Below are 25,152 nucleotides of genomic sequence, written 5' to 3' on the forward strand. Positions count from 1 at the left end.
TGAATGGCTTCTGTAATTGAATAATCTATTGGGATAAAGTTCACCTGTGATTGGAGGGCAAAGTCAGCAGAGGAGAATTGGCTGCCCACCCTGGACTCTATTTTTCTTTCCATTTGGTGTCCAGCACAATTGGATTTTATCCTCTTTTGATTCTAAAAGTGAAATTAGATGGTGCAAAACCAAGTTATGCTCATAACAAACAGGTCTTTGTCTAGATGAATGTTATCGCAGACCACAGCAATATTGGTATAGGGGTGTGGTGTATTACGAACCTCTTGTGTTAATCCAAATCTGTATTACAGATTGTTCAGGCCAGACATTCTACATAATGATTACCTACAAATGGTACTATACTCAAGTATAGAATACAGTCATGTTATAATATTTATCGCATTGCGTTTTAATAACAGGCTACTGATTGAGCAGCCCAATGCTTAGATATAATAACTATATAATAAAAGTAGCTCCAGTGAAAGTGCATTTTCTCTCTTATAACGGGAAATATTTTCAGTGCCCTATTTTGCTGGCAGAACATTTGGGATGGGTTTTATATCCCAGAATGGTTTAGATTTTCTGATTTTCCTTAACTTTCATTTAAGGAACCCCAAAGAATTGCACATATTGAGTGTTCATTTATTACGATTACCAGGGATCTTTTTGTTGATGTATTTTACTTTGGATTTACACTCTTTACCCTGTCAAACTGGTGTGAGGTAGTTTCCTGGAGGAGGTCTCACACTTCAGGTCTTTATTGTGCATAATAGTCTTGCGGGTTAGACTGTCATTTTACATTACTCCCCGCGTCCAAAGCCATCCTGCATTGACACACAAAAAGGTTGTATAAATACAGCTTTAGTGACTCAATGTTGAATAATTTATTTCACTTATTTTTAAACTTCTTTTCTTTTTAGGTTCCTTTGCATTATACAGATGACTACTTCCTACCAGTCTGCCGGTTCCAATGTAGAACAGGTTTCTGGAAATTGTGAAGTGCCTTGCCATTCTTTCCATTGTTTTACACGGCGAGGGTTCACTCTCCTCTACTCTTGATGGCATGGGGATTGACAATGTGGCATTTGGAGGAATAAAGCGCCACTTTGCTGTGAAATGTACTGATGCAGTAATCTGATGCCCCATGGGCAATTTCACACTGCCATTATTGATAGTGTTGGCTTGAAGACATTTTAATCTTGGAAAATTTGTTCAGTCTCAGAATATTGAAGTATTTATTGAGAAATAAACCCTCAACAAATGACGATGTAAAGGGTGGAATCCTCCCATGGCTTGGCCAATGCGTTCAATGGCACGTGGCACGGGAGAGAATTTGGCAGCAGTGTAAAAATCAGTTTCATGCCAGCATGAATTTCTTGTGGGATCTTCCATTGGTGGCCACCATGACAAATGGCAAAACCTGTTGGAAGCCAGCGTGAAACTGATTCTCATCCCATTCGTGGAAGGTAGATGATGGCTCAATCAGAATTCTCCATCCACACCTAATTGTCCATGACATCAGTCTATGCAACGCACGTCTGGGACAGCGTGGCATCCAGATGTCAGGACTCATCTGAACAATGCCTGAAGCTGCTTCTGGAGTTCAGAATGGAGGCCGCCAACTATCCTGGATCTGAAACGTCACAGCAGAGAGTGGGTAAATCATTGACAGGTGATCTTCCAAATTCAGTGTCATCGACGAGGCCCATCATCCAACCTCAGAGTGATTCTGGAGTCCATCTTCTTTCTCAAGAAGTCCATATTCTTTTCTCAATGGTGGGTCAGTGATGTTGGACACTTCCTTGATGTGGCGCCTGGAATAGATAATGGGCTAGACTCAGTCAGGCCTACCCCGTCATAGACTACAGCGCGAAACATCCCATTGCATAATTAATTGGGTAGGGGCCAGAAGGTGTGACACGGCTTCCCGCCACCATCCCAATCCCATCCCCACTATGTAACTTCATCCCAGATGGAAGAATTCTGCCCATAGTCTTGTATTGAGTTATTCAGGATATAATGGTTGAATGAATTCTTGGTTTGAATTTTTACAATTGGGACGGACTGCTGTGTATTTTGCTGCAAAGATCAATTGTATTGGAATTTATATTACAAAGATCAATTGTAATGGAATTTAATGTTGGCAAGTGCGAGGTGGTCCACTTTGGCAGGAATAATGGTAGGAAGGACTATTACTTACGTGGCGACAAACTGCAGCAGGCGACGGTGCAGAGGGACCTCGGGGTCCTTGTGCATGAGTCGCAAAAACCCAGCCTGCAGGTGCAGCAGGTGGTCAGGAAGGCGAATGGGATGCTGGCCTTCATAGCGAGGGGGATTGAATATAAAAGTAGGGAGGTCTTGCTGCAGCTGTATAGGGAATTGGTGAGGCCGCAGCTGGAGTACTGTGTGCAGTTTTGGTCGCCATACTTACGCAAGGATATTTTGGCCTTGGAGGGAGTGCAGAGGAGGTTTACTAGGCTGATACTGGAGTTGAGGGGGTTGAGCTATGAGGAGAGGCTGAATAAACTAGGCTTGTACTCGTTAGAGTTTAGAAGAATGAGGGGAGATCTCATTGAGACGTATAAGATGATGAATGGGATGGATAGGATAGAGGTGGAGAGACTCTTCGCGCTCAGAAAGGACAGTAGGACTAGGGGGCACAGCCTCAAGATAAAGGGGAGGCGGTTTAGAACGGAGTTGAGGAGGAACTTCTTCACTCAAAGGGTGGTGAATCTCTGGAATTCTCTGCCAGTTGAAGTGGTGGAGGCTGCCTCGCTAAATATTTTTAAGATGTGGGTTGATGGGTTTTTGATAAGCGAGGGGATTAAGGGTTATGGGGAGAGGGCGGGAATGTGGAACTGAGCAGCGACAGATCAGCCATGATCTTATTGAATGGCGGGGCAGGCTCGAAGGGCTGGATGGCCTACTCCTGCTCCTATTTCTTATGTTCTTACGTATTCTGGTATAGTCATGAAGAAATTGCTGTATTGAAATTTGAAGATGACTGTCTGATGTGCTCTTGTGTGGAGTGGTACAAAGTAGTGGGGAAATAAACTGTACCAAGGGAGGATTAGAACAAATGATTCACTACAAATGATTAAGAGAAGGGCAGTCTGCATTAAGTAACAAGGAGAAGAATTGGGTTCTGTGACAGTGCACAGTGATTGGAGAAATACAGGTGCGGTGAGATTGGTTTTAGCCTTTTCTGATTGGTTATTCTGCACTCCTGCTCCTGTGAGTGGGAGCTACAGGTGATTTTCATGCTTGTGACATCCTTTGGTTAAACCAGATGTGCAGGCACCACAACCCCGCACCCCACCCCCCACTGCCCCCCCCCCCCCCCCCCCCACCCCCCAACCCCACTAGCAGGAAGCTTCCTCCAAACTGCACTGAAGTGGATGGCACGTTGGTACTGTGGGCAGCACTGTGGCACAGTGGTTAGCACTGCTGCCTCACAGTGCCAGGGACCCAAGTTCGATTTCCAGCTTGGGTTACTGTCTGTGTGGAGTTTGCATGTTCTCCCTGTGACTGTGTGGGTTTTCTCCAGGTGCTCCAGTTTCCTCCCACAGTCCGAAAGATGTGCTGGTTAGGTGCATTGACCGGAACAGGCGCCGGACTGTGGCGACTAGGGGAATTTCACAGGAACTTCATTGCAGTGTTAATGTGACTAATATATAAACTTTTTAACTTTAATTGTCCATCTAATTAAATGCTCAGGTCAGTGGGGTAGAGCTTGAATCAATGATCTTCTGACTAAGAGCTGATCAAGGGCTGTTTGTGTCCTGTCCGATTACCTTGATAACTTGGCATGAGTCTAATTAAATACTTTGGATGGGATTTTCCCATCCCGCCCGCCACAGGAATAACAGCTATATTCTGCACCCTCTATTTACCTCCTCCCCCATGTACTCTATGAACGGTATGTTTTGTCTGTATAGCGTGCAAGAAGTAATACTGCTCACTGTATACCAAATGTGTGACAATAATAAATCAAATCAAAGAATCTGCTCAGTTGGGAAGACCAATTGCACGCAAACTTCTCAGCAGTTTGCCTCTGCTTAGCAAGAAGAAATGCATCTGGAACAGCATGATGTCATTTTTTCCCTCCTGTGGGATGGAAATCCCAGCCTTCATATTTCCTACTTCATCTGGCAGTTCAAAGAGCCCTGATTAGACACAAAACTCAAGCAAGTGAGCTTGAATGATTGATAGCTATAATCATGTAATTTTCAACCTTGTTGAGCCCAGTCTAGTGTGTAACTGCGCACGCCTTGTTGCTGAAGTGGTACAAAAAAAATCTGCTGCTTCTGTAATTGTAATGTAAACAAATCATCATTGACATGCACATAATGCAATGTCCGCATGGCTCAAAGAAGCTAATTTAAAACGTACCCTGTCCTTGTTTATGGTCGGGCTCATAAATTATGCAAAATATTTTTTTGAAATATCATTTCACTTGTAGCAGATCTGTCATATTTAGAGGGGGCTTTAGTATGTTAGGCAGCTAAATGTTTACAATGGTATTTTGCCGTGTGAAAATTTAATGTGATTTAAAAAGTATATAGATGTTGTTATTTTTAATCTCGTAATTTAGGTGATGTATTGTAATGGGGGAGGGAAGGAAGTGAAAGAAAAATGAAAACAATGGAATCAATATATCCGTAAGAATATATAAGGTAAGCATACTTTGGTATCAACCAGAGCAAGTTGTCCTTAGTTTCATTAAATCATTCGAAGCGCCTTTTAAAATATATTTTATTTGCATGAAAGATTAAAATGTGATGCAGTATTTCCTTCAGTTAATGGAGGAGCATGGTTTAAATACAAGAGATTTCTCGATTTTCTTTTTAGTGTGTGCCATTACACTGCTGGAGAGCGGTGCTTGCCTGCATTAGCAAGAATGTATTATTGCATTCTCCCAGGTAGCATAGCGGTGTTACACAAACCTCAGGATTACAAATACCCGTCAGTGAATTGGGAGTATTACATATTCTCGCTACACGGGGAAGCATTGTGTTTGTATTCAAGTGTGTGCTGCATGTGGTAGGAGGGAGATGAGATCATAGACATCTGCGAGATAATGACTGATGGGAGTTGAGAGCAGCATAGCATTAGAGCAGCTAGCAAATCAATAGCGTCTGCAGACGAATAGGATTTTCACATTACAGTTCCATTGCAGTCAGTGTGTAGCATGTGAAATCCTCTTGTTCAGGATTACTTTCTTTTTTTTGGGGGGTGGGGGATATTTTTCCTCTTTTATATACCTTATGGGTGCAGTGTAAAGGATATTTTGTTCTGCTTGTGGAGGGTTTTTTTTACTGTGCTGATTTTTGAGTGAGACAGCATCCACACTGTTTGGAGAAAGATTACCATGCTGGGCTTGGATGTGTGTGAGTTTGGCAGTCAGCTCCTGGAACTTATGTGGTTGACAGTATGCTACAAAGGTGAGGCAAGAGTTTTTTTTCTTAAATTACTGCTCTGTGCTTTTTAAAAATTCAAATCTAAGTGCCCATCCTTTGTTTGAAGGTCTATACCGTGTATTTCCTGTAAGACCAAGCCTGCACTCCTCACTGCTGACTGAGCAGATTCTCTCCAGTATCTGTGTTAAAATATTCAAATTATTATAACATTTCCGATCAGATGGCTCACTAAATTAGCTCGTGGTGTAGAGATATATTATATCAATGTTACTTTGTGATATAATGTGCTATATATGTTAGTCTAAATGAACACTGGTAAGCCACACCCATATGCATCTTGCAGATGAGAATAACTTTTTGTTTCTTACAGCAATGTGCCCAGCATTTGAAGTGAGCTTTGTTACTGTATTGAATACAGAGAAAGGTTCAGTATAAATGATCACAATTAGTGGTGCGGTGGGCTACTTTCATGGCAGCCCAAGAATTATGCTTAATCCCAATTTTGTTTATTCTGCTACAGTTAGGTTCAAATTGTTCCATTCCCAACTCTGTGTGTCCAAAAAAAGAGAATCCACTGGATTTTATTTGTGTTTCATGTTTTCTTTTCATCAGTTTGAACTCTGATCTGCCCAGAATCATTCAGGCCATCGGAGTTCGCTTAATACATAAATGACACCTTTTAAAAAAAGAATCTAATTATGGTCTTGTAATATTGAAAAATTCATGGATTGTGGTTTTCTCCAAGTGAACCAAGCTGGTTGTGAATTGCACTTGCATTACCTGGGGTTTGTGAACTCCCTATAATCCCACCATGTTGCAGTTGTGCTCAAGTAGTTTAATGAGGAAAAGTATTTCTTGAACCGCAACTGTTGAGCAAAAATAATGTTGTGATCTTTATTTATTTTCTTATTGGTAATGTAAGTTTTGAAAGGTCTTGGCATTTGGAGTAGGCTACCAAAGGAAACATTACAGTGAGACTTTCCAGGCACAACTACCTTCTGGCTGCACACCACCCCAAAAAGTGTCCATCCTGATTAACATATGGTGCAGTTTAAGGCAGGGCCATCTCACACATAGTTATTAGCTTTCAGTACATGACAATGCTTATTTCTTCGGGAACTTGTGTTGGAGCATTGAGATTGAATTAAATCAGGTCGAGGGCGTGCTTTTCTACCAGTAAAACCAATCTGCAAGTTAACTCGCTAAAATTATTATTCCTGGGGAGTGAATCCTGCACCATTTTCCTTTTTCAACTCATCCAGTCACCAGATTGCAGTGGTCCCAAAAAGGGATCCAACAGTTTCTAGCATTGAGTCTGAGGGACAAGTCACTTGGATTGCTCCGAATTGGAAGCTGCAGTTACCCTGATTTCCCTGCCCAGCTGAAACCTCAGTTTTATTCTCTAGAGGAGAAAGCTGTCATCACACATGCTTACCCTTGTGGGCTTGGCTTCTTCCACAGTAATATTTGCATTACCTAAACATTCCAGTTAATCACGATAGATTTAAAATGTTAATCAATGGTCCATAGGGCAGCTACTTGCATCTAGTGTGACTGCTGGGTTTATGCTCCATCTGGTATCCGAGACTGGCCCCCTCTCACACTTTGTTTCGTGTTGGATTCAGGTCTTCATTGTAAATGCTTTACTCTGCTGCTATAATGAAAGTTGAGATGAAATCTTCCTGGAACTCTGGGGGAAACATTATACTTTTCTGTGTTTGTCACATCCCAGTGTTTTGACAGCCAGAACCTCTGCCCTGGGTTACAAGGTACATGTATAAATAAGTGTCTGGAAATGGTATCTCTGGGGTGATTGTCCGTTGATATACATGGAGAAAGTGAATAGTGGATTACAGTTTCAGTGACCCCACTTAATTCCTCAAATCTGAGAATTATGCAGTGTTCATTTCAAAGAGAAAAATAACTTTGCATTTATATAGCACTTTTCATGACAACCAGATGTCGCAAAGGACTTTCCTGTGAAGTACTTTGTTTTGAAGTATGGTCACTTTTGTAAGGTAGGAAATGCAACAATCAATTTGCACGCAGCAAGCTCCCACAATCTAATAATGAACAAATAACCTGCTGTTGTGATTTTAATGGAGTGATATATACATTGACCAGATCACCAGGGATAATTCATCTACATATCTTTAAAATAGTGCTATGGGATCTTTAACATCCACCTGAGAGGGCAACCAGATAGCCTAGGTTTGATGTCTACTCTGAAAGGCAATGGCCAAAATTTTCTGGACATTCCCACTGGCAGGATCTTCCAGACCTATTGACAATGATTGCCTCCACTGCCCCGCCACGGGTTCTCCAGCAGTGACGGGTATGGACTGGAAAACCTGTCGTCAGCGGCGGGACCAGAAGATCACGCTGCCAGCCAATGGCAGCCACCGCCGTAAGACATCCACGTTGGGGGGTGGGGAAGCCCACCCAGCACCTCTGACAGTGCAGCACTCACTCCCTCAGTATTGCCTTCTATTTTTGAATCTACAACATCCTGGCTGAGAGGCAAGAATACCTGAGCTACAGCTGTTCATTTCACAGTGGCTGGCTCAGAAAGACCCTTATGCCCTACTCCTACCCCTTAAAAGTATTTATTTAAATCATTTGCCATTTCCAGTTTAGAAAGTCATTATAAGTACCACTTCTACAACTGTTCCGTTTCTCAACAACCTCTGTTTTCTTAAAATCTGACCTCTTCCGACTTTCTTTTGCTGCTGATTTTAAATTTAGACCTTCTGGTTGCCAACTCACCGCTGATTAGAAATAGTTTATCCAAATTTAACTAAGTGAAAGATCTTTTAATTTGGAGCTCCTCAGTTAGGTCTCCAGCTGTGACCTTCCTAGTTCTGATGGAAGGAGTGGCAATCTCTTTAGCTTCTTCTTATAATTAATGCTTCTGATCCATGGAATCATGTTACTGAATTCCATTGGCCTTCTTTCCATGACCGTCATATTCTACCTAAAGCAAGGGCCAATATGGAACACTGTATATGGTGTAGTGAATGATGGCTATAGGCTTACTATTGCTTTTGCATGCTGAGTTTAGATTCCAGAGGTGTGCTTACCCTTTCTACACCTTTAAAGATTTTCCATCTTTGGCCAGGAAGAGATTTTGTGACCGTTGGAAAATTTAAAACACGAAATCTTACCTGGGCATCTTCTGGTTTAAAGCTGCTCACTAACTGGATCTTACTGGTAGCTTGGAAACTGTGCACAGTTTGAATGTAGAATCATAGAATCACAACAGTGCAGAAGGAGACCATTTGGCCCATTGAGCCTTCACCGAGTACCTTACCCAGGCCATGCCCCCCCAACACGGTCCCCATAACCCTATGCCTTTATCAAAGCTAATCCATCTAACCTGCACATCCTTGGACACAAAGGGGCAATTTAGCATGGCCAATCCATCTAACCTCCACATCTTTGGACTGTGGGAGGAAACTGGAGTACCGGGGAAACCCATACAGACACGGGGAGAAGGTGCAAAATCCACATAGTCACCACCAGAAGGCCGAAATTGAATCTGGGTCCCTGGCGCTGTGAGGCAGCAGTGCTAACCACTTTGCCACCATGCTGCCCTTATCTCTGAGTTAAAATTCAAGTGACTTCCAAAGGATGTTGTTTGAATTGCTATTTTAATATTTATAGGACTCCTGGCTCAGCACTCCCAAAAACCTAAACAAATGGCAGGGAAGAGCTACACCAGGGATCAGGTCACATCCATCCAGGTTCTCAGGAATGAATTCTCCTGTCATAATCTTAGTGTGCGAGGGGTCTATGTTCCAGGAAGGATGTCCTAACTGAAATGTGCTGCCTGGTGCAGTACATTTAAGACAGGGATGAGGAGGAATTTTTTCCTTCAAGGATAGTAAATCTGGAATTCTTTACCGCAGAGGGCTGTAGAGACTGATTTAACAGGTATTTAATCAAGGGTTATGGGGTTAAGGCAGGAACATAGAGTTGAGGATTATCATATCGGATCAGTAATGATATTATTGAGTGGTGGAGCAGATCAAATGGCCTGCTTCTGCTCCTATCTTCGATGGTCTTCTATGATTCCCTCTCCCGGTTGCAAGTTACTCATGTCCAGTGTCTCATCAAGTGCAGGTTCCTTCTCAGAGCTCCTCTCTATGTTATGTGCAGTCAGTATTTGAGCTTCCGTTTATGAGGGTGATATCAACTGGCTGTGCTGTGTTTTCATCATTATCTTGTTCTTGTGTTCCTTTAATGTCTGGCCAGGTTGCTTCTCATGGGAAAAGGAAAACAAAAAGGCAAGGGCGGCTGGGGTTGGGGGAGGCTGCAGGGGACAACCATGTGAATGCTTACACCACCTGCAGCATGCAAATCAGAAGAGATTGCGTATGAGGTACGCTGCTTCTGATAGTGTGTCGAGGAAAGTGTGTCAATCAGTGTGGCACAATGAAAGGGTTTGTCATAAGAGGAGTGGTTGAGGACTCTGGATGTACACTTGATGGAGTTTAAAAGGATGAGAGGGGATCCAATTGAAACTTATAGAATATTGAGTGGCCTAGATAGATGGGTGTGGAGAGGATGTTTCCACTAGTAGGAGAGACTAGAACTTGAGGGCACAACCTCTAGGAGGGACACTCCTTTAAAACTGAGATAAGGAATTTCTTCAACCAGAGGGTGGTGAATCTGTAGAATTCATTGCCACAGAGGGCTGTGGAGGCCAGGTCGTTGAGTGTCTTAAAGTCAGAGATTGGTACGTTCTTGATCAATAAGGGGATTAAGGGTTATGGGAAGAAGGCAGGAGAATGGGGAAGAGAATAATATCAGCCATGATTGAATGGCGGAGCAGACTTGATGGACTGAATGGCCTAACTCTGCTCCTACATCTTCTCGTCTTATGGCCTTAAGGTTTTCGTATTTGAATAGCTGGAAATGTGCACCAGCTCAGAGATGAGGGTATCCGGCCAGTTATTGGGGGTGAGAAGATTGTTGGTAGGTGAATGATTGCGGTGCAATGATTTGAACAATCACTGAAGCTACTTGTCCCACTGGTAAGAAATAACATTTCAAAATGTACTGACTGATCTTGCTCACTGGTGAGAATTCATTGAACTTCCTGTGACAATTCATGCTGGACTTGACTCCTGACATTACTTCCTGTACCGCTGCTTTTCCATTATGGCCCTGGAAGGATCTTCTCTGGATATAAGACAGCTCACCTGCTTTCCACCTTCTTTGCCAAGACCTTCAGTGCAGCATCCAGCACCAAATAACTGAGCATTATGGAAACATTCAAACTTAGTTGCATGATTCTGTAGTTGGCAGATTTGATTGGGAGGTTGTTTAAAAGGAGCAGTCGTGGTAGGTGTTAACCACAAAGGTGCCCTCTGGACTTTCTCACATGCAGATTGTACAATAATTGGATAATACAACACAGAGGAGGCCATTTTGAGCATGGAGTCTACAGCAGACTTTTCCAAAAGTGATCATGTTAGACACTCTCTCCAATTCTTTTCTCATAGCCCTGCAGAAAACAACAAGCTGTGGTAAATGGGTAGTTTTCAGACTGGAGGATGTTAGACAGTGGTCCTCCCCAATGCCGGAACCACTACTTACTTGGAGGAGTGGAAAATGATGCAAATTGTAACCGGACATAGATGAGATGACAGAGAAGGGACAAATGGAGTTAAATGCAGAGGAGTGTCGGATTATACAATTTGATGGACAGGGTAGGGAGAGACAATACAGACTTAATGATAATGAGCTTGGTGCTGAGTTCCAGCAGACTTCATTGTTGGCTGTTGTAGGTGCTTTGACCTGCAATATTGGCCCCATGTATTCACAGAGTAGATGCAAACACTCCTGAAAGATGAATAGGGCATTTTCGACTGTCACGATTTGAAAATTTTAAATCTCTTCTTGAAACTATAGAAAAAGAAACTGGCTGCAGCTGTTAGTGATTGTTTAAAAAAACCCCGATGCACTGCTTTGATTGACAGGTCATCTGGTGTAGCATCTGTTTGTGCAGAATTTGTTGACATTTCGGAAAGTTTCACCAGCATGTCTCTTCTTTTCAGTAATTCTCAAGTTCTTTGCTACCAAGTGACTAAATTGTTAGAAGAGTATTTTAATCCCCAAAGCCCATGGATTTGGATAAGCCAGCGATGAGTGTTCACGGAGGACATGAGAAGCTTTTGGGGAGTTTGTGAGGGGATGCGAGGAGCGAGGGATAACAGATCCAATGACTTATACGACATCTGGAGCAAGGTCCTTGTGAAGCTTCTAATTAGTCCGCTGTGACATTTGCCCACCACCATGACCACCTAGGACCTGCTTCTTGGGTCTGATTAATCCTGCACCCCGGAGCAAACATTCCATGCGACTGCGCACTTTAAACTGAGATGCGTCTGCTGAGTCAATTTCCCAACTCATCTACCCACCTTGGTAGCAAAGGTCTAGCCCTCTGACTCTATAGCTACATATATAGATCCATTTTCTTTTTGAAGGTTGTTATTGTATCCATCACTCCATTAGACAGTACATTTCAAACCTTAACCACTTCCTCCATCACATGTTGTCTCCAGTTCATTTAAGCTGAACTTTACTGTGGTCTTCTGGACCCTGAGGTAGATTGGAAAAGCAGGCCCTGAGTCTACACTTCCCAGCATAGGATTGGCAGCAGGTGGCTGCCTTTGTGTCCGCTGTGCAATTAAGCATGGTGTTTGGGTTCCCCATGTGTCCAGCCTAATCAGCTGTCTGACAGCCCCATCGGGAGAGGTACGTACAAATTATATTTTGGAATTACTCCAGCAATGTTCCACTGATCACCAGTCAAGCCATTCTGAAAGCATTGAGGGATCCCAAATATACCAATAAAGCCCTTACACAGGCCAACATCAAAGTCTGTGTGAACTCAGCACTGAGCTCAAGTGACCCTGCTGAGTTAGGATTTCTCCTATATTTGAATTAAGCTCCTTTCTTCAAATGGTAAAAATGGGATCTGTTGGAAATGGCAACTGGGGGTCGGGGGAGTTGGTCTTCCACATCAATGTCCCGTCCACCATTGTCTCCTCAGCAACATGGAGCCTCAGACTCTGATGGTCAGCTGGGCTGCCACAGGGAAGCCCTTTCTGTCATTATGTTAATGTACTGTCCAGTTCCAGCAATGAGGAGTGGCCAGTGAGATGCAGTGGTGTGCCACCAGTCTAAAACTGGTCCTTAGAAGGAGCAAGAATTGAAGAAGTTCAGTTTTGATAGTCACTGGCAGAACATGATGACCCATGCTGTGAGACGTCAGGTAGTTGGCAATGAGGGTACAGGTGTCAGTAACCTGAAGAGTCACAGCCTCCAGTGCCACTGATCCACAGTGGAGCAGCTAGCCCCACCTTCATGTGTTGAGGGTTTTGACCTCTTTACTGCTGTTGCCTTCTAGACACGCCCTCCTGACACCCGAGATTCTGTAACTTGAGCCTTCCTCTTCTGCAGGTAATCACCCAGTTGTCCTTGGCAATCTTGCCTTTGCTCTAACTCCCAGGGTGCTGATCAGATAATGGGGGAAGGAGAGGGGGGGTTATCGATGACCCCATTCAAAGCCTGGTTGTCGAGTGCCTACCACTCTGCCATTTGTGCAACTCCCAAATGATCTGTCCTGTTTTGCCCTTTGACATATTACGGGATGGGTGTTGCCCTATGGGTGCCTTGACTACTCTTCAATATATAGTCACTTCTCCTCAGCTGTCCCCAAACTGACAGCTTCTGAAGCCTGCCAAGTATGTTCCCTTTCAATAAACTCTTAAAAGAGTTTTTAACAAATGTAATTAGCCTCAATATGGAGGAGAACAGGGTTGCCCATGTCTTGCTGGCACTGGAACTGACACATTGATACTGACATGCTGTCCATTCATTCATTGGTACATTTGGTACCCTCAAATCTTTTCCCACATTTGGGAGGGAGCCCCCCAAATTCAACCCTCTGTTGTTGCGAACCAATTGACTTTCAAAAAGACTACCCTGCAGCAGTTGTTTTAAACCTGTTGGGCTTTAACCTGGTGTTATGAGACTTCTTCCTGTGCTCACCCCCATCCAACGCTGGCATCTCCACATCATGTCCTGCAGCAAAACTAAGCATGATGTGGGTATGCCGGCGTTGGACTGGCATAAGCACAGTAAAAAGTCTGACAACACCAGGCTTTAGTCCAACCGATTTATTTGTCTATTATCAAATAAATCGGTTGGACTAAAACTTGGTGTTGTCAGACTTTTTACTGTGCAAAACTAAGCTGCAGGCAGCATTAACATGCTCAGTGTGATACCTGCACATTTCGGTGGAAGGAAGTCCCACCATCGAGAGAGCTTGTAGTTCCAACAGTGATGGAATTCAGTTGTGGGCACTGCTACAGTCCCATAAAGAAAACAGCATGGATACTGGACTCAGTTGTGTCCCGGGCAATGATTTGGCAATGCAGTGGGCTGTTGGTGCTTGGAAACCCAGAGGAGAGGTGGTGAGCAGAGAAGAGGGTACTATCTGAGGCAGGGTGTTAGGGTGTGCTTCCAGTGTGCACAGACATATCCCACCCATTCCCCACTCCAGAGAAGGCACCCTCTTCCTTTCCATTTTTTCACCAGAGTTGGTGAAAAACAACTTGTCCACACTTGATTGCCTCCCATTCCCAACTGTATTATGGCAGTGGAGATGGAATCAGGCCTTTAATTGCCCCTTAAATGGGCAGTTAAAGGCTTCAATAGGCCTAAAGATAGGCAGGCTAGCACCTGTGCATATTATGGAGAATGGATCAGGGTTGGCGGGAAGGTGGTGGGCGAGCCACCCATCATTTTTTACTTGCCTCCTACTTACTTCCAAAAGCATGCCTCACGGAGGATGGTGGGGGGAGGGCAGGGGAGGAGGGTGGGGGGGGGTGATGGGGTGATGTAAAATTCAATCCCAGATTTCTAACATGATGTAATAGTAAATTCCAACTCCCACAGGTGCAATCCCAAGTGTCTGGCCTGTCAAGGGAATGGACGCACATCTGGTTCAGTCTTTTGTTTAAAACCTAAACGAACAGTCGAACAGCCTGGGCTTTTTCTGTTGGTAGTGGTAGAAATGCGAGAGTTAGGCAAAATAACTTTTTAGCCGAGCTAATAAGTGACAACTAAGTAAAAAAAAGAAAGTGTTTGATAATCCAATGCAGAAAATATTGCAAGGAACAAACGCACAGTCGCCAATCCATTCGTCTGACAGTGCGTCATTAACTTAAGATGAGCTCATCGGTTGAAGCTGAATAACAGTGTTATTGTTTTCTAAGCAAGGCATGCCCTGTTTAAGATGTATATTAAATGTATTGAGCTAGAAAATAGCTGAAGTGAAAATTCCAAATCTAACAGACCATTAGCAATAGTGCCATTGCATTACTGCACATCACTGAGAGCTTGTAATGACTTTAATAGTGTTATAGAAATGTTAAGTTGTTAATGATGTTAAGCTGAAAGCATCACTTAAAAATTGAAACTATCTGCCTAATGTAGGGGGAAATCTAAATAAATAGAGGTAGTCTTTTTGCTGTTTTCGTTTAAATTGCTCTTTTCTTTCCTGATCATTTAAAGAATCTATAACTTTCATAGCATTGATTAACATAAATTTCTTCCAATATCTTTACCAGTGCTTTCCTATTAGTTTGATTCCATTGCTCCCATATTATTAGTGTCAAGTGTGTTAAAACATCAGTTGACTCAATGGGGTGTAATACCAGGCAGAAAAGAGTGCAGCGGCAGCCCATTTTGTACTTTGTAAATCAGGCTAGTAAAGCATGGTTTCTCCTTTTGTTCACAGAATCCATAGAATCCCGACGGTGCAGAAGGAGCCCATTCGGCCAATCAGGTCTGCACCAATCACAATCCTCCCCTGGTCCTATCCCAGTACATTTACCCTAGTTGCTCCCCTTGACACTAAGGAACAATTTAGCATGAACAATCCACCTAACCTGCACATCTTTGGTCTGTGGGAGGAAACCAGAGCACCCAGAGGAAACCCACGCAGACACAGGGAGAATGTGTGAACTCCACACAGACGGTCACCCAAGCCAGGAATTGAACCCAGGTCCCTGGCGCTGTCTGGCAGCAGTTCTCGGCCCAGTACAAATTTTACCCACAATAACTTTAATTCCATTCATCAGAGTTTGGCTCAAGGACTTTGCACTGTTTGATTTTACCAAATATGCCCAAGTCTATGAGATCTTCAACATTCATCCAACACTCCCCTCTGCACAAATTTATGCACACACAATCAGCAATACCTGTGACTCGCAAAGGCAAGTGCCCTCAAATTGGAGACTTATCTGAAATGTCTCTTCACACTGTGACCAAGTTTCCAGGCACAGCAGGGAAGAAAGCTATTTCCTGGTGTTTTACTGTGACTGTCTTTTTTTTTCTCCTTTCCCTCGCTGAGTTTGCAACTGTTTTCTGTTTGTTTTGATGCATTTTGTGACCTAAATCTGACTGATATTAAAAATTAAAAAGCTTCCCCAGTGGCCAGGCCCTACATGTGCTTAGTCTGACATGCATACTGAACAAAGGTTTTAAATTTGATACAAAAACAGAAAATGCTGGAAAATCTCAGCAAGTCTGACATCAGCTCTGGGAAGAGAATAGAACCAGCGTTTGAAGTCTTGATGGCTCTTCATCAGTGCTGGTATTTTGCTTTTTCTAAAGGGTTGGAATTGGTGCTTTCCTGGTCCTGGTTGCTGTGCTAGTTCACACACATTGACATCAAGTTTAAATCTGGGTGTATTTCAATGAGGTTGGGTATGACCTCACATTGGTAAAATGGGCACATTGGGTGCATTTGGTGGTTTAATTTGGGGTTCCAGCCACAGATGAAGGTCTAGTCCTTTCTGTCATTCTAATTGCACCCAAAAGATCATAGAATCATAGCATCCCTAAAGTGCAGAAGGAAGCCATTCAGCCCATTGAGTCTGCACCGACTCTCCATTCGCATATCTCACCTAAACCCTCTGTCAGGTTCCTTCCCTATAACTCCACACATTTACCATTGCCAATCCATCTAACCTAGACATCTTGGGACACTGAGGGGCAATTTAGTATGGTCAATCCACCTAACCTGCACATTTTTTGAGTATGGGAGGAAAGCGGAGCATCCAGAGGAAACCCATGGAGACATGGGGAGAACGTGCAAACTCCATACATTCACCTGAGGCCAGAATTGAACCCAGGTTCTTGGTGCTGCAAGGCAGCAGTGCTAACCACTAAGGCATAGTTTTTTATGCATTCATGGGGTATGGACATCATTGGCTGGCCAGCATTTATTCCCATCCCTAGTTGCCTTTGGAGGCTGTTGGGAGCCAACCACATCACTGTAACTCTGGAGTCACATGTAGGCCAGACCAGGTAAGAACACCAAGTTTCCTTCCCTAAAGGACATTAGTGAATCAGGTGGGTTTTCTAACAATTGATGATGGTTTCATGGTCACCAGCAGATTCTTAATTCCAGATTTTTGAAAAAAATTCAAACTCCACCATCTACCGTGGTGGGATTCAAACCCAAGTCCCCAGAACATTAGCTTAGTTTCTAGATTAATTGTCCAGTGATAACACCACTCAGCCATTGCTTCCCTGCAATGTTGCATTTCTCTGCAAGTTGCCACCAGATTGTACTCGCAAACAAAATAATTTGTTAGATATTGTGGAAGATGAATAAAACTACTTATGCATGATTGTCCCTTTAATGCATTTTAGAGTTTGGCTTACATTGTTAGTTTCTGCTTTGAAAGGCTAACTGAGCCATTGAGATATTTGTGCCGATGTGAGACATGGGATCAAACGTAGGACCTCCATTCATAAATCAAACCCACATTAGCACCCAGTGTCTGACTTAATGAATCTTGCAGAGGTGTAGTAAGTTACTACTGATTGTCAGACTGGGGCAGGGTAAGTAATCACAATGTTGAGTGAGCAACTAACCAAACATGGAAAATGCAGAGCTTCTTTTTTGGAGAAAATGTGATTTAAAAAAGGAATAAAAAGGAGGACATGTGGTTATATAACAACTTCCGCCACCTCAGGATTTGCAGTTGTACATTGCAGCCAATGAAGTGCTTTTGAAATATAATCGCTGTTACCGTGTAGAAAATGTGGCAGCCAACATGTGCACAGTGTAGTTTCGCAAATATTGATAAATAAATAACTGACCATATCACTTGCTTTTGGCATTGGTTGGGAGGTAAATGATGGCTAGGATGCCAGAGGACTCCTCTGCTCTTTTTCCATCAATGTCATAGGATATCCCTCCTGAGGAAGCAACGGAAACATTTTAATCATACAAACAGTACATTGTGGATGCTGAAATAAAAACAAAAAATAAAAACAAAAAACCCAGCAGATTTGGCAGTATCTGCAGAGAGAAACAGAGTTACTGTTTCGAGTCTTTGGAGTTAAAGAGAGAAAGAGAGAGAGAGATGTGATGGATTTCATACTGTTAAAGGGGATGGAGCAGGTGGAGCAAAATAGGTCAGGAGTCAGTGGGAATTAAGGAGAAACTTGACAAGGATGTCATGGAACACAATGTGGAGATGCCGGTGTTTGTAACACAAGACAAGGGGAATATTCATTGTAGTGTTAAAGGAGGTGCTGATAGTGGCAGAACGGTGAGATAGGAGAATGTGTTAATAGCAGAAAAAAGGTCAGCACTCTGAAAGCAAAAATTAAAAACAAGTGACAGATGGCCCAATAGGGGGTGGAGAGGGGTGGGGGTGGTGGTGAGGGGGGGTGGGGGGTGGCGTCAGATGATTGGGGAAAAAAATTGTATTAAAAAAAGGGTCAGGATGGAGGAGGAAGTTTATGGTCTGGAGTTGTTGAGAATGTGATGTTCAAAAGGTTGTAAAATGCCCAATTGAAAGATGAGGTACTGTTCCTCCATTTTGCATCAGGCTTCACTGGAACATTGCAGCAGGTGAAGGATGGACATGTGAGCATAACAGCAAGATAGAAATGGCAAGCAACTGGAAGGTCTGGGTCTTGTTTGCAGACTAAGTGAAGATGTTCCAGGAAACAATCAAGTAATCTGAGTTTAGTTTCACCAGTGTAGAGAGCAGCAGAAATAGTAGACCAACTTTTAGGGGTCACAGAGTCATAGAGATTGGCTCAACTTGTCCATGCCCCCCCTTTTTAAAATCTCTAAGCTAGTCCCAATTGCCCGCATTTGGCCCATATCCCTCTATACTCATCTTACCCAAGTAACTGTCTAAAAGCTTTTTAAAAGACAAAATCGTACCTGCCTCTACCACTACCTCTGGCAACTTGTTCCAGACACTCACCACCCTCTATATGAAAAAATTGCCCAGCTGGTCCTTCTTGTATCTTTCCCCTCTCATCTTAAACTTTTGCCCACTAGTTTTAGACTCTCCTACCTTTGGAAAAAGAAATTGACGATCTACCTTATCTATACCCCTCATTATTTTTAAGACCTCTATAAGATCAATCCCTCATCCTCCTATGCTACAGAGAAAAAAAAATCCAGTCTATCCAGTCATATAACTCAACCATTAAGTCCCAGTAGTATCCTAGTAAATTTCTTCTGCATTCTTTCTAGTTTAATAATATCTTTTCTGTAATAAGGTGACCAGAACTGTGCACAGTTCCCAAATGTGGCCTTACCAATGTCTTGTACAACTTCCACAAGACATCCCAACTCTGTATTCATTGTTCTGACCAATGAAACCAAGCATGCTGAATACCTTTTTCATCTGTCCACCTGTGACTCTACTTTCAAGGAGCTAATACCCTGTACCACTAGATCTCTTTGTTCTGTAACTCTCCCCAGTGCCCTACCATTAACTGAGTAAGTCCTGCCCTGGTTCAATCTACCAAAATGTTACACCTTGCATTTATCTAAATTAAACTCCACCTGCCATTCGTCAGCCCATTGGCACAAATGATCACGATCCCATTGCAATCCGAGATAAGCTGCTTCACTGTCCACCATGCCACCAATTTTGGTGTGATCTGCAAACTTACTATCCAGGCCTCTTATACTCTCATCCAAATCATTAATATAAATGACAAATAACAGTGGACCCAGCACCAATCCCTGAGGCGCACCACTGGCCACAGATCTCCAGTTTGAAAAACAACCCTGTACAACCACCCTCTGGCTTCTGTCATCAAGCCAATTTTGTATCTATTTAGCTACCTCACCCTGGATCCCATGAGATTTAACCTTATGCAATAACCTACCATGCAGTACCTTGTCAAAGGCCTAGCTAAAGTCCATGTAGACAACATCAACTGCACTGCCCTCATCTACTTTCTTGGTTACCCCTTCAAAAGCTCAATCAAATTTGTGAGACATGATTTCCACTCACAAAGCCATGCTGACTGTCTCTAAACAACCTTGTGACTCTAAGTGCCTGTAGATCCTGTCTCTTAAAATACCTTCAACAACTTATTACCACAGATGCAAGGCTCACTGGCTTGTAGTTCCCAGGCTTTTCCCTGCAGCCCTTTCTAAGCAAAGGCATAAATCTGCTACCCTCCAACCTTCAGGCACCTCATCTGCGACTATTTCAAATTCAATATTCAAATATTTCTGCTAGGGTACCCACAATTTCCTCCCTAGCCTCCCACAATGTCCTGGGATACACTTCATCAGGTCCTGGGGATTTATCGATCTTGATGCGCTTTAAGACTCCCAGCACCTCCTTCTCTGTTATATGTACACTCCTCAAGACATCACCATTTATTTCCCCAAGTTCCCTAACATCCATGCTTTTCTCAACAGTAAATACTGATGAGAAATATTCATTTAGGATCTCACTCATCTCTTGTGGATCCTCACATAGATGACCTTGTTGATTCTTAAGCGGCCCTACTCTCTCTCTAGTTACTCATTTGCCCTTTATGTATTTGTGGAAGCTCTTTGGATTCTCCTTTGCCTTATCTGCCAAAATAATGACGTGTCCATTTTTGCCCTCCTGATTTCTCTCTTAACGCTACTCCAACAACCCTTATACTCTTCAAGGGATTCACTTGATCCCAGCTGCCTATGTATGCCATGTGTCTCATTCTTCTTCTTGACCAGGGCCTCAATATCCTGAGTTATCCAGGGTTCCCTACTTCTATCAGCCTTGCCCTTCACTCTAAGAGGAATGTGCTTACCCTGAACCCTGGTTAACTCACTTTTGAAAGCCTCCCACTTATCAGATGTCCCTTTGCCATCCCACAGAACCACCCCCCTGCCCCCCCCCCCCCCCCCAAATTAAAGTTTGAAAGTTCCTGCCTGATACCATCAAAATTAGCCTTGCCCCAATTTAGAATTTTAACTTTTGGGTCAGACCTATCACTCTCCATTGCTATCTTTAAACTAATAGAATTATGATCACTGTCCCAAAGTGATCCCTCACTTCTGTCACCTGCCCTTCTGTATTTCCAAGAGGAGGTCAAGTTTTGCCCCTCTCTAGTCAGGCCATCCACATACTGAATGAGAAATTCCTCCTGAATATACTCAACAAATTTCTCTTTATCCAACCTGTTAATACTATGGTTATCCCAGTCAATGTTGGAAAAGTTAAAATCCCCTACTAATATCACCCTATTTTTCTTGGAGCTATCTGTAATCTCCTTACATATTTGCTCCTCAATTTCCCGCTGACTACTTGGGGGCCTATAGTACAACGCTATCAAAGTGATTTCCCCTTTCTTATTTCGCAGGAGATTCAAGCGAAGCACTGCTACTGTCAATTCCAACATGCTGCCACAACAAATCCTTCTTTCCATCACCCTCCCACATAACCACTCCATAAGGACTATTCATTCTGTGACACCCTGGTCCACTCATTCATAACCCTTAACTTCCCATCTGCTTCCCATGGCATCTTTTCGTGCAATCACAGAAGGTGCAACACCTTCCCCTTTACCTCCTCCCTCTCACTGTTCAACGTCCCAAACACCTTTCAGATAAAGCAGGTCTTGCCCCTCTTACAATTTAATAGAATCCCCACAGTGCAGAACATTTGGCTCATCAAGTCTGTACCAACTCTGTGACAGGGCATCCCACTCAGGCCCACCTCCCACTCTATCTTCATAATCCCACATAGTTATCCTCCTTAACCTACACATGTTGGGACAGACACCAACGGTCAATTTAGCATGGCCAGCCCACCTAGCCTTCACATTTTTAGACTGTGGGAGGAAACTAGAGCAGCTGGAGGAAACCCATGCAGACAGAAGGAGAACATGCACACTCCACACAGACAATCACCCAAGGTTGGAATTGAACTCAGGTCCCTGGCACAGTGAGGCAGCAGTGTTAACCACTGTGCTACCGTGCTGCCCTTGGGTCTACTATTTTTGCTGCTCCCAATGCGATCACCTTAACATTGAGGAGACTAAACGCAGACTAGCTGACCGCTTTGTAGAACATCTTTGCTCAGTCCATAAGCATGACACCCACCCTTCTGTTGCTTATCATTTCAACTCAGCATCTTTCCCTGTTGTCCATCCTTGGCCTGCTGCAATGTTCCAGTAAAGCAAACTGATCAAGCAGCACCTCATCTCCTGATGAAGCACTTTACATCCTTCTGGACTTAATATTGAGTCCACAGCTTTTGATCATGAACATTCTCCACCATCCTGACCCTTTTTAAAATCAATTTTTCCCCAAACCCTCCCCCCAGTCCTCACCACCCACTGGGCCATCTGTCACCCCCCCTCCTACCCCCGCCCCCTTCCAGCCATCCACTGAGCCATCTGTCACTTTCAGGGTGCTGATCCTTTTCTGCCATTAACACATTCTGCGTTTCACCTTTATGCCACTGTCAGCACCTTCTTTAGTCTTTAACACCACCATTCATATTCCCTTTGTTTTGTGCTCCATTTCATCTTTGTCAATTCTCTCCTTAGCTCCCACCTCTTCCTGACCTTCTATTTTGCTCCACTTGCTCCAACCCCTTTTGCAGTTAAAATCCATTGCATTTCTGCCTCTATTTACCTCTGAAGAAAATTCATATGGGCTCAAAACTGTGACTCTGCTTCTCTCTCCACAGATGTTGCCAGATCTGCTGAGTTTTTCCAGCATCTTCTGCTTTTATTTGAAACCTTTTAACATTTCATCAGAAACACAGCAGCATCTCTGACAGTGCTGCACTCTTGTGGTGCTGCACAGAAGTGCCAGTCTGAATTACTGAATGTGTTCATTCATATCTCTGGAATGGAGATTGAACGCAGAAATGTTTCGACTCAGATGTAACAGTGCTGCCACGGCAGCACCTCCAAGGTGTTCACTTAAAGGGGATTTGTAATGTGGGTGGGCAGATTGGGTTGTGTGAAGGGAGAAGCCCTCCGTGTCCTGGCTTCAGCCTCTGATCTCACTCCCCCATACTAACCGATTTCCAACTGAATGTGGGTCATATTGGACAGCATCTCCGTTACCTCTCCAGGTATCTGAACCTCTGCTTTAGTATTCCTGTGCTCCAATCAAGAATCTTCCTAGCAGTGCCTTGACTTTGATAATAATTTATTAGGAATGGTGGCTTTGCCAAATGAAGTTACAAGCCATTTAGATAGAAATTCCCTTTTCCCTTAGTAACTGCATTGCCACATTCCTGGGAGTCTGCAAATATTGGGAAGGATGGATGAATACCCTCCAATAACTTGGATATAATAGTCTGGATTTTATGGTGTTAAAGAAACAAAATCTGTCAGCATTCGCTGCTATTACTCCACCAAAGCTTACAGAAATGTAGAATAACGTGGAAATGCAGTGATGATGTAAATGATCCTTAGTCCTCTGCTTGTGAGTGTGCTGCGAGACCCCCAGACTGCAATCCTTAGGCAATGTTCCACTTTCGTGCTGTCAGTCTCTTGGGATCAAAGCCCTTGAAAATGTTATACCTTGTCAAATTAGATATTTTAATAGTGGACTAAATTCATCATTACTGTTAAATATCCTCACTGGTCCTTTGTGGTGACTGTCCCTTTAAGGGCAACACAGCAGAGTAAGGGTCACTTGGCTTGCATGACCAATTGGGACTCAGAGTGGGGAATCGCCTCAGGGGGTGGAGCCGTCTCTTAGGCCAGAGACACATCGGATGCCAAGGAAGGCTGCGGGTCTCTTATTAATAAATCCTTTCTGTGTTCATAGATGATGTGAAAGTGCATCATTACATCCTGACAAGCTAATTTTATGTTTGTGAAATGTCAGATTTCTCTATTATAAAACAAGTCCACAATTTTTTAAAGCAAAACAGTTTAAGTTATATCTCAATCCAATCATAAGCTTTGATTTTTGCTACCTGAAATTGGAGATGAAAGGTGAAGGACAATGAGTACTCTTAACTTCCTGGTTTGCTGTCTGAGGGGATAGTTCAATATGATTAGTTACTTATCCTGCTTGTTGACATCACAGCTGCTGGATGCTTGGAAATTCCCTTGACTTTGTTCCAGTTTTAAGCCACCAGCAGGAAAGGGGAAATCCACAACACAGAGTTCTTTGACGTCAGTGACAAGTGCCATTTCTTCACTGCTGACCACAATGTCCACCCAACATGTAATAATTTAGAAATCCAATCTGTAAGCAGGCCAATGTTAGACACTTTGTAAGCTTCCTGGCTTCCAAACATTATACAATAATGAAGATGTTATTAGTTAATTTTGTGGAATTCTTTCTGCCCATATGGCTGCCTTCGTTTCATCTGTAAGAGAAGCTGGGAATGTAGCCTCAGATGCTTGGTGAGGTCAGTTGAGATAATCTACTATTCTTCCTTTGATGGATGAGCAAGCTAATTCTGAAAAGGCAACTGCCACACATGAAGTTGTTCCTTGTTAGTTGTGTGGGATGATCTCTGCTTCCACCTTCGGAGCTTCTGAAACTACATGTCAATGTAGTAGTGAACTCCTACCAACAGCTGGCGTCACCATTTGCATCAATGTCAGCTAGAGTTTCCAACTTGCCATCATTAATGTTGAGGGCTTTCATGTCTATTTTAGAAGCATTATTATATCAGGAACCTGGTGCCCTTGCACAGACTGCCTCCCTGTGTAACATATCATAGAACATAGAACATAGAACACTACAGCACAAACAGGCCCTTCGGCCCACAAGTTGCGCCGACCACATCACCTACCAACCTACAGACCTATCTATAACCCTCAATCTCATTAAACCCCATATACTCATCCAGAAGTCTTTTAAAAGACCCCAGCGAGTTCGCCTCCACCACCACTGACGGCAGCCGATTCCATTCACTCACCACCCTCTGAGTGAAAAACTTACCCCTAACATCACTTCTGAACCTCCCTCCCCGCACCTTAAATCTGTGTCCTCTCGTAGCGACCATTTCAAACCGGGGAAATAGCCTCTGAGAGTCCACCCTATCTATTCCTCTCAACATTTTGTAAACTTCTATCAGGTCGCCTCTCAACCTTCGTCTCTCCAGGGAAAAGAGTCCCAGCTCCCTCAACCTAACTTCATAAGGCATGCCTCCCAGTCCAGGCAACATCCTTGTAAATCTCCTCTGCACCCTTTCAATAGCTTCCACATCTTTCCTATAGTGAGGCGACCAGAACTGCGCACAATACTCCAAATGAGGCCTGACAAGGGTCTTATAAAGTTCCAGCATTACCTCCCGACTCCTAAACTCCATCCCTCGATTAATGAAGGCCAGTACACCATACGCCTTCTTGACCACCTCCTCCACCTGCGAGGCCGATTTAAGAGTCCTGTGGACCCGGACCCCAAGATCCTTCT

The 25,152-nt window shown here is 43.4% G+C and overlaps 1 protein-coding gene across 1 annotated transcript in view; it reads left to right on the forward strand.

The window, feature by feature from the left end:
• The first annotated feature begins 4,997 nt into the window (after positions 1-4,997).
• The window catches only part of arhgdig (Rho GDP dissociation inhibitor (GDI) gamma), a 66,505-nt gene continuing 46,350 nt past the window's right edge, over positions 4,998-25,152 (forward strand). The window contains exon 1 of the mRNA XM_080206105.1: positions 4,998-5,435. Coding sequence (XP_080062231.1) covers positions 5,363-5,435 — 73 coding nt within the window. The 5' untranslated portion in view covers positions 4,998-5,362. The remainder of the gene's footprint in view (positions 5,436-25,152) is intronic.

This window comes from Carcharhinus amblyrhynchos, chromosome 18, assembly GCF_965287045.1.
Source record: "Carcharhinus amblyrhynchos chromosome 18, sCarAmb.v2.hapA, whole genome shotgun sequence".
In the NCBI taxonomy this organism is placed as follows: Eukaryota; Metazoa; Chordata; class Chondrichthyes; order Carcharhiniformes; family Carcharhinidae; genus Carcharhinus; species Carcharhinus amblyrhynchos.